At 41.1% G+C, this 14,768-nt stretch overlaps 1 protein-coding gene across 3 annotated transcripts in view; it reads left to right on the top strand.

The window, feature by feature from the left end:
* ARHGAP10 (Rho GTPase activating protein 10) overlaps positions 1-14,768 on the top strand; it is a 337,781-nt gene that overhangs the window by 299,741 nt on the left and 23,272 nt on the right. For all 3 annotated transcript variants that reach the window (XM_003927990.4, XM_074396841.1, XM_074396842.1), the window contains one exon: positions 11,794-11,953. In XM_003927990.4, coding sequence (XP_003928039.2) covers positions 11,794-11,953 — 160 coding nt within the window. The remainder of the gene's footprint in view (positions 1-11,793; positions 11,954-14,768) is intronic.

The raw sequence follows: 14,768 nt of genomic DNA, 5'->3' as shown, positions 1-14,768 counted from the left end.
ACTTCTCTCCCCTTCTTCTTCTTCTTTTTTTTTTTTTAAAAAAATAAATAATGTATTCCTGTGTTTGAAGAATCAAAAAGTATAAAAAGATACGAAGTGGAAAGATCCATTCCATGCCATTGACTCAGTGCCTGCATCTGCAAGCCAGATCCGAACCACTCATGTGCATGGGTTGAGCCACATAAAATTGCCATCTTGTAGGTCAAAAAAATTATCTAATATCAGCAATTTCAAATGTTCCCCGAAATGTTCCCCCTTCATATATTGTAGGTCAAACATTGTAATCATTGACAATTTCATGTAGTTCAACTTGTAGTTTCTGAAATTCTACTTGGGTAGAGATGTAAGTTGGATTGATGATCAGTTATTAGCAAGTTTGCACCTTGTGAAACTGCTGTTGGTATATGCCGAACATGATTGAATGTCACCAGTTTTATATGGTTCAACCTATAGTTTCTTATCTATCCTTCTAGAATTCTTTATATATAAGTGTATTAGCGTTCTCTAAAGAGACAGAACAGATAGGATAGATGTACATATGAAGGGGAGTTTATTAAGGAGTATTGACTCACATGATCACAAGGTGAAGTCCCACAATAGGCCGTCTGCAAGCTGAGGAGCAGGGAAGCCAGTACGAGTCTCAAAGCCTTAAAAGTAGGGAAGCTGACAGTGGAGCCTTCAGTCTGTGGCCGAAGGGCCTGAAGCCCATTGGTTTAAGTCTAGGAGTCCAAAACCTGAAGAACCTGGACTCTCATGTTCGAGGGCAGGAAACATCCAGCATGGGAGAAAGATGAAGGCCGGCAGACTCAGCAAGTCAAATCCTTCCACGTTCTTCTGCCTGCCTCATTCTAGCTGCTCTGACAGCCGATTAGATCTTAATCTCCTTTGGCAACGTCTGCACCGACACACCCAGGAACCGTACTTTGCATCCTTCAAGCCAGTCAAGCTAACGCTCAATATTAATCATCGCAATAAGCAAATATGAATATGGATTCTTATTTACTCTCTTCTGCACTGAAGAGTCAGTTCTGTACCTTTTTTGTTTAAAAATTTACAGTATAACTTGCGTTGCTTTTTATGTCCGTGCAAAGAGAGTTTTCTGCTTTTTTCACTGCTGTATAGTATTCTATCATTCTGTTAAATGGATGTACTCATAAGAGGACCTTGTATTCTTCAGCCGAGCCAAACACAGATGCTGCAGATGTCTTACTCGCCACACAGACTTCTAGCCATCCTGGGCTGATAAAAGCTGTTTCCATAGAACTAATCTATAGTATGCTTTGGCATGAAAAAAGTTTTAAAATGGAACTTTCAAAATAATCTCACTTTTAAAGAAAAAACTTTATATTTAAATGTACTAGAAACATACAAGTATATCTGGAAAAATAATCAGTTATAACAGTCGTTATCCTTAGGTACTAACAGTTGGTGATTTTCTTTATACATACTTGTATTTCCTACTTGTGTCTGCAGTGTATTACTTTTAAGACACACATATAAATACACTTGTACGTACAACATACACTTATATATGTTTAGTTTACAAACGTTTCAGCTTAACTCTGAAGCAAGCTGTGTTTCATACTTGGCGTGTTGGGTATACATTTAAAATTTTGAAGTGGAAAGAATGAGAAGCAGACTTTGCAAAGAAAGGGAATGGAGTCCCTTTAACATGAGCTGACCGGAGTGACTTCACTGGTGCTGACTGAGAATGACTTTCTCTTACTGCCTGGTGTTTTCCTGTTAGACTTCACGTATCTTTCACCTTTTGCCCAGGCTGCTCTCTCATGGTCACATTGTCCTGACATTTTGGGGGTCCCTATTACTGGAAATACTTAGGCAACAAAGAGTTTTATTGAATGGTTGATTTGCTTGTGGTTAGGTTTGGATTTAAACAAACTTGGGTTTAAATTTCTCTCAGCAAATCCCCCTCTAAGCCTTACAAATTTGGACAATAAAATTTTGACATGGTTTTTGCCAATAACGACTGAATTAATGGATATAAACCAGCCAATATATGGTAAATATTGAATAATTTTAGCTTATATTTTCTTGAGAGTCTGAGATCTGAAGCAGGAGCGCTTCAGATATGCTTTTATGTTTGGTATGCTTTCAAATAAAATGTGATTTAGTCTTCTATTTTTGGTAATTTTTGTCTCACATCATACCTAGGTTTATTGGTAACTTGCATCTTCCTCTGGCAGTTATTCTTTTTTGAGACAGAGTTTCGCTCTTGTTGCCCAGGCTGGAGTGCAGTGGTGTGATCTTGGCTCACTACAATGTCTACCTCCCTAGTTCAAGCAATTCTCCTGTCTCAGCCTCCCGAGTAGCTGGGATTACAGGCCCCCACCACCATCCTGGATAATTTTTTTTTTTTTTTTTTGTATTTTGAGTAGAGATGGGGTTTCACCATGTTGTTTAGGCTGGTCTCAAACTGCTGACCTCAGGTGATCTACCCACTCTCTCAAAGTGCTGGGAATCCAGGTGCAAGTCACTGGGCATGACCTCCATCTCGCAATCAATAATAAGGAACTTTCCTTTTCCGTAGGTGAGAATAGCTAGGGGAGGAGAGGTGAAGAGCAAAGAGTCTGGCAGCCCTCATTGTCTCAGCTGGACTGTAGGTTGTGCTTTGAGCACAATGCTTCACATTTCCTGAGCTGTCAAAGTGGCAGTTTCCTCAAAGTTTACGGAAGACAGGTTGATAAGTATCTGATTAGTTTTTGGTTCCTAAGAATAATAGCACATGGTTGTTATATTTTTTGTTTGTTTATGTAGACAAAAATTTTAGTCTTTAAATAATGCCCCAGGAGTGTGATTATGACATAAAAATGCTCTTTGCTTTATAGAACAAAGCAATTTGCTTTGACTTCTATTGACATTGCAACTGAACTGGTCTTAACTTGCTTTAAAATTGAATTGCTGCAGATTTCCATTTACCTTTGCAAGAGGCAGAGGTGGTTTCTGGAGCTGTAACCTGACGCCTATTAGCTGTTGCTGTAACTTTATCTGTATTTTTTGTCATGTGATTGGTTCTAACAGCTGATTCTCTCCTCAGCTTTTCCTGGCATGTACTTGGGCATATTTTAGCTGTCATAGTAGCTTTTTGGGGCAAGCGTTGTGCTTAATTTCTTTAAATCTTTGGGCAACAGAAAATAAAGTCTTCTTAAGTTTATGGCGATTTCATCATCTTTTCATGCCTTAATGTGACATGTTAATTTACAGTTCAGGAGTTGCCTTTTCATTTTTGAGGGAAATGCAGATCTGTTTGTAGTTTTGTTTCTATGCTTTTGGGATTGGGGAGTAGGAAGCTATTTTCTTGAGAAGTCACATTTTTCTTTTTCTAGAGACGACTTCAGATACATTAGCCAAGTGAATTATTACCTAGCAACTGACTGTCATTCATCTGTACATTAGTTGGCTTCGTTATGGTTCCCATTACGGCTTGCCTGGTTTCAGAGGGAAAATGGAATGGGAGGAGCGGGATCACTCTGCCCCCTGCCTGAGATGGCATTACTTGAGCTTGTAGTGTAACTGAGCATTGGGCTAAGTGGGACTTTAGGAAGCTCTCTACCATGGAGCAGTTATAACCTGCATCTCAGTGCACCTGTCCCCGCTGAGAAACACAGCTAGCTTCTTCCCTTAATGGGCAGTTGGCAGGGTTAATGTTTTCATCTTTCACCTTTTTTTTTTTTTCCTAATGTAAGACTTAAGATTTTCTGATAAAGAATCTGGACTTTTTTTTTTTTTTCTAAACAGTAATCATGCAATCTATGGACAGTAAAGAAGAATTTCCTTTGGATGGTAGAATAGAGTTGATTTGCTTTTTTAAGAAAGATACCCCGTACATTCACAATTTAAAAGGTTTCGTTTTAAAGTCAGACTTAGTGTTCTGTAACTCGTCTTTACTATTCTAATTTGTTTAATAAAGGAACTGTGTGTGTGTGTGTGTGTGTGTGTGTGTGTGTGTGTGTATACACTTGTTCAGTTAAGGAAAACTAATGTTTAAGATAATATAATAGAATTCCCTGGCCTAGGTTTTGTGGAGGATGAGAATAAATATCTGGCCTGAAAAATATCTCAACTTTAATTTTTGTCTTGCTTTGGACTGTTTCTTTCCATAGATCTTGTCTGTTAAGTGTCTCTGTTGATAGTGCTTCATGAGGAAAGTTATCTCACTCAATTCCTGAGCCATTTTAGTTGAAGTTGTGTTAGGATTTGGCTGTGTCCCCACCCAGATCTCATCTTGAATTGTAGTTCCCATAATCCTCACATGTTGTGGAAAGGACCCAGTGGGAGGTAATTGCATGGTGGGAGTGGTTACCTCCATGCTGTTCTTGTGATCGTATATGGCTTCTCAGGAGATCTGGTGGCTTTATAAGGGGGCTTTTCCCTTTTGCTTGGCACTTCTTCTTCTTGCCATCATGTGAAGAAGGACGTGTTTGCCTCTCCTTCCTTCATGATTGTAAATTTCCTGAGGCTTCCCCAGCCATGCTGAACTATGAGTCAGTTAATCGCTTTACTTTATAAACTACCCAGTCTCGGATATGTCTTCATTAGCAGCGTGAGAATGGACTAATATACAGTGACTAACATAGGGAAAGATGGAGGGGGAGTGCCAGGTTTTCTTTGGCTGGTTAGGTGTTGATTGGGTTTTGGACCTGACTTTGACCCTTCTCAGCCATGCTGCTCGGACTGCTCTTCGTGCACTGGTCATTCCATGTATAGATTACAGCTTCTACCTAGACGAGGTCCTGGAACACTGTGACATTTTGGTCCAGCTAAGCTTCTGGGTAAGCTGTGAAGAAACAAGCCTGTTCAGTTTTCTTTCAAGGAGTGGGCTACTTGGAAAAAAACAGTCTTAGATAATCCAGCTAGGTGAGAAAGGTGGTTTTTCTGTGTTCTTTGGTAATGATCTTTTTCACTTTCCCTCAGTCTTACAGTAAGTTTGAAGATCTGGTCACCCAGTTTCCGCAAGCTAATAATTATGGAGTGCTAGGGACAAGATGCAAAATCAAAATACTGGACAAAACTGTCATCCTGCCTTTGGGGCAATAATAAATTGTAAACTGTTCTGGACGTCATGCTCCTTTATTCAGAATTGGAAGACTTGAATGTTTGACTGTCCATGACAAACTACTGTCCCAGTAGTTGAAGGCAAGTGGATGTATGTACTTCTAAGACTTGGGTAGGAAGGAAGAGACCGTGGACAGCTAAGCATCTTTGGATGTCCTTCTTAAAACAGAATGCCTTACTAGATGGGTCATTGTTCTGATCCAATATGGCATTCTGAGATGTCTCCTTTTTTAGTGATTAAGTAGTATACTTTGACCTGTATTACCACATTTTTGGAAACAGTGTGGTGCACTCTACTCTTTCCAAGCACCCGATCATTAAAGAATAGACGTCAACTGTATCCTTTGATCTCTGTCAATCTTAAAATCCAGTTGTTGGTTCCATCTCCTATGCTGGCTGAAGCTTTTTACCAGCTCCTAGACAGATTTAACTTGATTTATATAGGTCACCTCCACATTCATTGTTAAGAATCAGGTTTTATTTACAGCATCAAGTCCAAAAGCATTTGAACTGAGGTAGGAAAATAAAAGTTTTGGCTTATTTTAGTTTTCACTATTCAGTGTAGCATTAGGTACTACTTTTTGGCATGGTATATAATAGCAACCCAGACCCAGCAGAGTAGAAATTATGCCAGAATATACATGAAATGAGTTTGGCACTTCTGTTTCGAACACTAGACACCACTGTCCTTTTCGTTGCGCTGAATATCCTGGGTAACATTAGGAGGAAGGGCCACTATGGTTAGGAGATTTTTATTGTCACAGTATTTGCCATGTGGTAGAAATTAGGACATGATGACTATCTCCTGCTTACTTCAGAGATTATGTTTTAAACAGGCTTATACAAATTAGCCAAACAAAACTCTCACCCTACTGCAGCATTTTATAATCCCCTACATTTCAGGCTCTTCCTGTAGATTTTCTTCTCGAAGCTGTTAGTCTCCTGCTGTGACTTTCTCCCAGAGATGTCGATCCTTGAGGGTATCCTTTCTCCTTCCCCACCTCCTGAGCCGTGTTCCAATACAGACATCGAGAAACATCGTGGTTGCTTTAGTCCTTCGTGGGTATGACATCATTAGAGCGGACACATCATTTGGGCAAAGAAGCCATTGAAATACTCGAACCAAGAAATTATTGGTTATTATTGGGTGGCCCTATTTAAAAGATAGAAAATGCACGGTGACAGGAGGATGAATTCAGGCACAAGTGAGGGACGTGAGGTGGATGTTAATGGGGGCAGTTGTGCTCGCCCCCCTGCTGGTGAAAGAGTGCATCTACTTTTGTTTGAAGCCACTGTAAGTACCATCGATGATGATTAGCCTTGAGATTTACTTGTGTTTAAAGTGAGCTTTTATATGTCAGATGACATTTTCTCATCGATTTTCACTGTGATTTGGAGATTTTTCCTCCCTCAACATGTTACATCCAATAAATAAAATAATAATAATAATAGTTATTCACTATTATGGGGTAGGTCGTGTGTATTAATGATAGTATACAAGTCATTCCTATTGAGTAAACATACTAAAATATATTTCAGTAAATTCTAGTTTCATAGTCAACTTCACATTGACTGAATTTAATTTCAACATTTAAACAGTCAGTGATGACAGTTCTTTGACTACCAATACCTAGGAAAATTACCTGTGTATATATGGCATAAGAATGTTTTGAACCTTTCTTGTTTCCTGACAAATATTTTAAAGCCATAAAGCTCTATTTGGCATTTTTTGGCGTGTTTCACAGATTTTGATGTGAAATGTTTTTATTATTGAGTTGTAAATGTTTTTATAATTTTTTAAATCATGTTTAGTTTACCAGTATATGAATTATTTTGCAATATTGGTCTGAGAACAGAATTTATATACTGTTTATCTAATGGAATTTGTTAAGACTTTATAGCCTTCCTTCAAAAATATTTTCTGCCAGTCTTTGATTATTTTAGTCTGTTGTGAAAATAAAGCACTTGTTCATGTGCTCAAGCTCATGAAGAAATCAGACTAAGGAGTGAAATACAGTTGCTATCATGAAAGACATGTCCTCTTGACATGTCCTCTTTCATGACATGAAAGACATGACCAATTTTGTCCAGCTTTTATGAGAATTGATGTTTGTGCAGGACTCCTAAATATTTGCAAGAGAACACTGCGTTGTATTTAAAACTACAACAAAACAACAACATCGCTTTTTAAAACCAGCTTGTTTGTCCTGAAGACCCCTCAAGGTTCTTTTACGTTTCCACATCCTATTCCTTGTTCTCTCCAGTGCTGTGATTTCAACTCTCTGTGCCTGACTCTCAGATCAATAAAACTATCCCAGGCGGCTTCTCTTCCGAGTGCCAGGGTTGTGTAATCAACTTTTCCCTAGATATTTTCACCCGGATTTTTTATCGACACCCCAAACCAACATGCCTACAACTGGTCTTATTATCTCCCTCACCCAATATGCTCCTTATTTTTTTTTATTCCCTATTTCAGTTTATGATTCTCCTATATACCCAGTCCTTAAGCCATGAACATGAGGCTCATGTGAAATTTCTCTCACCCTTTACCTTTGCTCACTGAGTTCCAATGACTGTCATAACTGAGTATCTTTTGCAGCTTTTCTCCATATCATATCACTTCCCCACTTAATCCCTGCAATACCTTCTCAGTGTCTGCAGAGTAAATTCATATGCCTTTACATGAGATACACAGTTCTTTACCCTATTTTGTGCAACTGCTATTCTTCAACAAAATCCAATTACTTGTGGCTCTGAAAACGGCCACATGCTCTCCTGTTTCTGTTCTTTGGATTTTGATATTTTCTCTCCCAGAGGCTTTTTCCTTGAAACTGGCAGTAATTTCTTCCTATTCCTGTTGCTGCACCCCCACATGTCTTTCACCCTTGACACTGGCAACTTTGAAAATTCCTTTTTTCTGGGCCTCAAAGCTCCTTGACATAACCATAGTATTGCACAAACCACCTTGTCTGTCTTTGATTATACTCTGGGCATCTTTGGGTTAGAGACTGCTTTTCTGCATGGGTCATTCAGCATCAGCGATGTGCCTTTGTACATAAGGAGAAGCTCCGTAGATACTAGTTGGGTGAATAAAGTGGATTAGAGGTGCTTGTGGCTTGGAAGGGGAGAGGATAGAATCCAAAACTGTGTGCAGATTTTGTGAGAATACGTTGGGGTCTTCAGGTTGTTTTTTTCCTTCCCAATTTCTAGAGGCAGCGGCTCCCCTTATTCACGCTATTTCTTGCGGCAGGCAGTCTGCTTCCTGATGATTCCTGGTTTGCCTGGCACTGCTTTGTGTTCCTTAAAGGCTTCCGAAGACCAAGACATGGTCTCCACGCTAACGAAATGTACAAGGGAAATGGGCACCTAAAACTGGGGTGCGAAACCAGAATATGATGGTGAAATGCACGGTTGTTGACTGCACACGGCTGTGACAAAGGAGGAGCGAATCAGGAGATGAGGGGTTGGCAAGTACTTTGTGGGAATTGATCTGTGGATGCTGCGAGGAAGTCCTTTTCTCTTCTAATCGGTGGTAGTTCATTTTCCAGTGTCTTCGAGTCTGTTCGTAAATCCTTTGGCACCATTTTTGTTTGCTTGCTGGAAGAGCCTTTTTACCCAGTGGTGATTTGTCTGTTTGAAGATGCCCTTAAAGGGTAACACCTAAGGGAAGAGATTGTGTGATCACTCAGAAGAAATGATAGGGGCAAAATAATTGTGTCTCTGACTTTATTTCTCAGTTTTAAGTTAGTTCCATGGGATTTAAAATCTTTATTCCCAGCCAGGAGTGGTGGCTCACATTTGTAACCCCAACACTTTGAGAAGTCAAGGCAGGAGGATCACTTGAGCCCAGAAGTCCAAGACCAGCCTGGGCAACATAGGGAGACTCTATCTCTAAAATATGTATAGATATAATTTTTTAGATATGTAAATATAAATGCAGGTATATAAATATATAGAAGTATAAGGAAAATATATGTGCATTTTCATATATATGTATTTATTCATTCCAGAAGTTGTTGACCATAGAATATTTTTTAAGTTTTATTATTTTCCTACTAGTTAAAAAATGCTAATTTGATTTTTGGTGAACTAAAGTTTCAGAAATAGTTTTAAGTATTTTATATTTACGCACCCGATGATTTATTCTCCCTCAAATTCAGTGATCCTCTCAAGTAGGTAAGCTCATTCCTGAATAGTAAAGTAAGAAGGAACTGTATACACTTGGAAAGTCGGTGAGGTGTCTTCTCCTTTGATCAGCCTGTGTCAACATTCCCTTCTATCAATATTATTTTCACTTGAGGTTTCGGATTGCCACTGTTTGGCAGGAAGGAAGAGAGAAGTCTCTTAATAGAATATGATTTAATTTGTTGAATGACAATTTGTGCTGTGTCAGTCTGCTTGGGAAAAGGATTAGAGGCAGTGTAAATGATCTGCTGTATCTGGTTGTAAAAACATTTCAGGCATCTTTCAAAAATAACATTAAACTCCTGGTCTCCAGTTCCCCAAAGTTGCTTCTCATTGACAGGTTTCTCATGGTAGGAGTGAGTCAGGGAATAAACCCATCCCAGACTCTCCTTTGCTGCTTCTGCCATGTCATGCCCTGCCTGGCTGTCAGGGCACACAGCCCAGGGAGGACTGAGGGCTTGGGTCCAGCCTCCTGCAGCCAGGGAGCTGCTGGCATCTGACTTCTGTGAAGGTGATCCTGTTCTGCTTCAGAACTAATGACAGTTTGCTACTTCTAGCTGAGCCCTGAGGGCCGCCGTCATGCCAGGTCAACATTCGGGTTTACTCTGGACTCCGTGCTGGGGTTCCATTTGAGACTCTCTTAATTTTGAGGGGAGTCATTGCTCATGATGACTGAGAGAGACAGGGAGGGCCCTGGGAAAGCTGGAGGCCAGCCCCTCGCGGTCCTTTTGCAGAAAAGAACTGGATGGAGTTGAGCTTGCTGGGCACAGGGGATGATGGAGTGTTCGTTCCAAAGTGGACCGTATCCCAGAAAGAAAATAAATTGAAAGGAAATCATAGCAGTGGTCTACCAGTGGGTTTTGGTCCATTTGCCTGAAAATTGGCCCTTCTATCAGAGCAGAATTTCTCCAATTAGCTAAACGTTTTTGTGGTGAAGGGCTGTGGAAAAAGTGGCTTCACTGAAAGAGCAATTACAGAGTCTTCTAGACTTTATAAGTAGAGAGACTCAGGACAGGGAGAACTGCCCTGCGGAGATACGGTTCATCTCTTGCTCTGCCATGTCCCCCACCCTCCCCCTGGGAACACACTTATGAAAGAAAGAGTTCAATAAACTCTTCCTTGGAGCTCCAGTGGCACAATTGGTTAGCATGCAGCACATACACAAAACTCCCTTAATAGCATCTTCTGCACAGGGTCCTCCAGGTGTCCCCCTCCCCAGTACCCCCCATAAACAATTTCTTCTCCCAGCCATCACCACCGTCTCCAACTCCTGCTTATTTGGATTCAGTTGTTCTAGATCTCCATTTCTAAGATCTCCATTTGTAAGCTGGGTCAGGAGTCAGTAAGAATTAGTTTGCACAATCAGTTTTCAAGATTAGAGTCTGGAGAGCTAGCTTAATCAGAGCCTGGAGTTTCTCTTGTGCTTTATTTTTAGGAGACTCAAAATCCATGTAAGACGTTTTTTGGGAGCAAGGTCCTTGCTGTTGCTGGCATTCATTCTTGCTCTGTTTCTAGGACCTGGGACTGGGGAAGCATGAAGCTTTAATCAGCTAGAAGCTGTTGGTGGCAGAGGCTATGGACCTCTCTGTGTGTCACATCTGCTTCCGTAGCATTTAGGACCATCGCCATCTTTACAGAACATTGCTGCCTCTGCGGGGTTGCCTGGAGCAGTTAATATTGCATGGGAATAGAGGATTAGGCCAAAGGGCCAGGCCCTGATGGATGCAGGTCAGGTGCATTTGATGGTAGCTGGGAGTAAGTACCATGAAAGCAAGACTAGGAGAGGGAATCAGCTGCTCTTGTGAGCTCTCTTTTCCGTCCTCTGCATTTTCTACCCAAGCCCATAATGTGTACAAATAATACACTAAACATATTTAATGAAATGGCCCTCTGTGAATGCATGTTGTGTAACTCATTAAAATTTTTTTTTTAGTTTCAGTTTAAATTCATCCTGTGTCATTACCACAAAAGCCTTAACTAACACTCTTGCAGCACCCCACCCCCCGCCCCCAGTGTCCAAAGGGAAATGGAAGTTTGTTTATGTGTGGGCTTTTAATGTTGGGGTATTAGAATTTGTAATCCCAGATACCAGCTCAGAAGACAAGGCCCTCTTAGAGTTGTTTAGCTTATTATGTGTTAAGTGGCAACTGAGAGTGACTTAACCAGAAAGTAAGAGGTTGATTCCACGAGGCTGCTGTGCTGCTCCGAGCTGGTCTTGATTTCATCGGTTTATACCTGGACTCCTTATAGATGAGGAAGTCATTGTGGCCACCATTGCGGTTTTTGTCTTCCATTATCTGACTTTGATCATTGTGTTTTCTTGCAGGGAAAACATTCCTCACTGGGTATTATCTATGGTTTATTTTAAGTATCTTTGATTAAAGAAAATGTAAAGACAGGACACCCAGATACTGTCAGGCTGAATTGTAAATGCACTTTAATAATTTGATTGATCAAGTAATGCCATATAATTATTAATGGAGTTTTTTCTTCTCTATTTGTTTGAAATTCAGTGCTGTGCTTTTTTTCTCCTAGGTGACAATCCTAACCCTTCTAAGGAGGACACCCCTACCAGCAGTCTGGACTCACTTTCTTCCCCGTCTCCCGTGACTGCAGCTGCCCCTGGGCCTCCTGGACCAGACAAAAACCACCTTCTGGCAGATGGAGGGAGCTTCGGGGACTGGACATCCACTGTGTAAGTAACCATGCTTCTGTTTGGTGCTGAAGGGAGGAAGCCACGACTGTTCCTTTTGAAGTTTCTATGACCAGTGGCCAGTGGGTGCTGATGCTGTTAGATCTTGGAACCCTTGTTCTCTTATTAGAGGGGCCCCCAAAGGGAGAAGGGTCCTTAAAACAGAGTCTTTCTTGAATACTCTCTGTGCTTCCAGTGTGGAAGGGGTAGATGGAAGACAGGTCAAATCTGATCTAAGTTCAGTTTCTGGGCAGTTTTGGATTCTGCTAAGGAAATTTGTTACTGTCACACACAAGATGTTTCCCCACTAGTTATGCACCCCTCTAGAGACGTGAGAGTGCATGCGCTGTTGGACAGACTCTTGAAACTGTCTACAGAAAGATATTTAACTTACATGGGTTTCTGAGAGCATGGTGCTAGCATTCTGCTCTGTCTTGCTCCATTGTGTCCTGCAGAGTCGAGACTAGATGGTTGACGTATTTGATCTTATCTTCTCAGTTTGGTTTAGTGCCAGGCATGTGCAGATCAGCTCAAGTATATTAAGACACATAATATCAACACAAATACAGTACCTGGAACCTGTTTAACCCTGTGAGGCTTGTCTGGCTGTGTTGACCAGGGCTGTGGAGTAAAGGCAGGATGGTGGTGATGTGGAACCCAGAAGGACATCACGTTTCAAACAAGTGCTCAGGGAAGAGAAAACTCCACTAATAATTACAAGGCCATACTGGATTAGTCAATGAAATTTTATCTAAAAATACCTTTATAATTCATCCCGAGAGGTTTTTTTTTTTTTTTTTTTAAATGGAGTTTTGCTCTTGTTGCCCAGGGTGAGGTATGCAGTGGTGCAATCTCAGTTCACGGCAACTGCCACCTCCCGGGTTTAAGCAGTTGTCCTGCCTCAGCCCCCCCAGCTAGCTGGGATTACAGGTATATGCTACCATGCTTGGCTAATTTTTGTATTTTTAGTAGAGATGGGGTTTCACTATGTTGGCCAGGCTGATCTTGAGCTCCTGACCTCAGGTTATCCACCGCCTCAGCCTTCCAAACTGCTGGAATTACAGGCATGAGCCACTATGCCTGGCCCATCCAGAGTCTTAAAAAACGTTTTTAAAGCCAAAGTTGCTTAAATTATAGATAACGATGTCATCTGACCCTAGCTGGGCATTCTTGGGACTTTAAATGGACTGGAAAGTGTTCCTCAGATTACTTGCCTTTTTATAGCTACTGTTGGATTCACATGAAATGATTATGAACTTATTAAGTATTAAGGGAGGCTGGGAAGCATTTGGTATGCCAAAATTTTGGGGTGACCTGAAGACTTTGAAAATCTGACTGAAACTCCAAGTATGGCAACATACTCTCCAGAAGAGGGTATTTCTGCCAGTGTTTTCATCTGTGCATATTTTTTATGCTGGAGGTTGTGGATTTAAATTCTGTGTTACTCAGGTATGCCTGCCACGTTTGCTGTTCTTTTTCCACGGTAAAAATTCTGTTTCACTGTAGTACTACAAGAAACAATAACAGTAGTTAGCTAGGCACCCAGAATCTATGATCCTGGTTTCATTAGAGGTGGAATTTAGCTTGTGTGTGTGTTTTAGTGAAAACCAGATCCCTGATTCTGCCTTTCAGTAAGTGGACATCACAGGCCGTCGAGTGCCGTGTGGGCAGTCATCTTTCTTCCGTGGTGGTTCTGCAGAAAAGTGACATTATGAGCCACGGTACGGCTAACACTCAATTCACAACACGTCCATGCCTGAAACAAGAAGAGCTTGATATTTTTGGTCATAAATCAAATGAGGAATGAATTCCCCAGCTTCCTATTCATACGCATTTTTAAATGTCATGAAAAGCACTCCAACCTTGAGAGACCAAAGAGGGGGTTGGGGGAGTAGTTGAAGCAAATCTGGAAAGGAGGCTTTTTTTTTTTTTTTTTTTTTTTTAAATAATGGAGACTTTCTCCTACTTCAGAAACTTGATTATTTTTTTTTTTTTCTGTGCCATGGATGGAATACGTTATGTTTCTCTGAAGTATATACTAGAATGTTTCTTATGTATCTTTTGAAGGATTTACTGATTAGGATGTATCAGTCCAGATCTCTCATTATGTTAGGAAGTGTGTATGTTAGATGAGTGGCTCTTGGACTTGAGCATGCACCTGAACCCACTGTAGGTCTCCCTAAGACCCACCCTGCTGGCCTCACCCCAGAGCTTAGGATGCAGTAGGTCTGAGAAGGGCCTGAGAGCTTGCCTTTCTAAGGAGTTCACAGGTGACAATGAATGAGCCTTGATGTAAAAGACCATCCCCTGCTCCCCACCTGCTTCCAGGGCCATGCTGAGTATAAGCTGCTTCTCTGAGGAGTGTAATTAGGATAAGTGATTTCTCTGCCTCTTTTGTTTAAAAAAAAAAAAAAAAAAAAACACTCTTCTGCAGCTGGCACAGTCGCTCATGCCTGTAATACCAGCACTTTGGGAGGCCAGGGCGGGTGGATCACGAGGTTAGGAGTTCAAGACCAGCCTGGCCAAGATGGTGAAACCCCGTCTCTACTAAGAATACAAAAATTAGTTGGGCATGGTGGCGGTTGCCTGTAATCCCAGCTACTTGGGAGGCTGAGACAGAATCACTTGAACTGGGAGGTGGAGGTTGCATTGAGCCGAGATTGCACCACTGCACTCCAGCCTGGGCGATAGAATGAGACTCCGTTGCAGAAAAATAAAGGACTCTTCTAGGGTCGTGTGTTGCTGTCCTTCCAATAGCCCGTGTGTGCTTCCCACATGCTTTGATTCTCTTTGCCTCAAATATCTGTCCTGCTTTTTT

This window comes from Saimiri boliviensis, chromosome 3, assembly GCF_048565385.1.
Source record: "Saimiri boliviensis isolate mSaiBol1 chromosome 3, mSaiBol1.pri, whole genome shotgun sequence".
Lineage (NCBI taxonomy): Eukaryota > Metazoa > Chordata > Mammalia > Primates > Cebidae > Saimiri > Saimiri boliviensis.
Note: the sequence above shows the minus strand (reverse complement) of the source record. Positions and strands in the feature narration are given on the sequence as shown.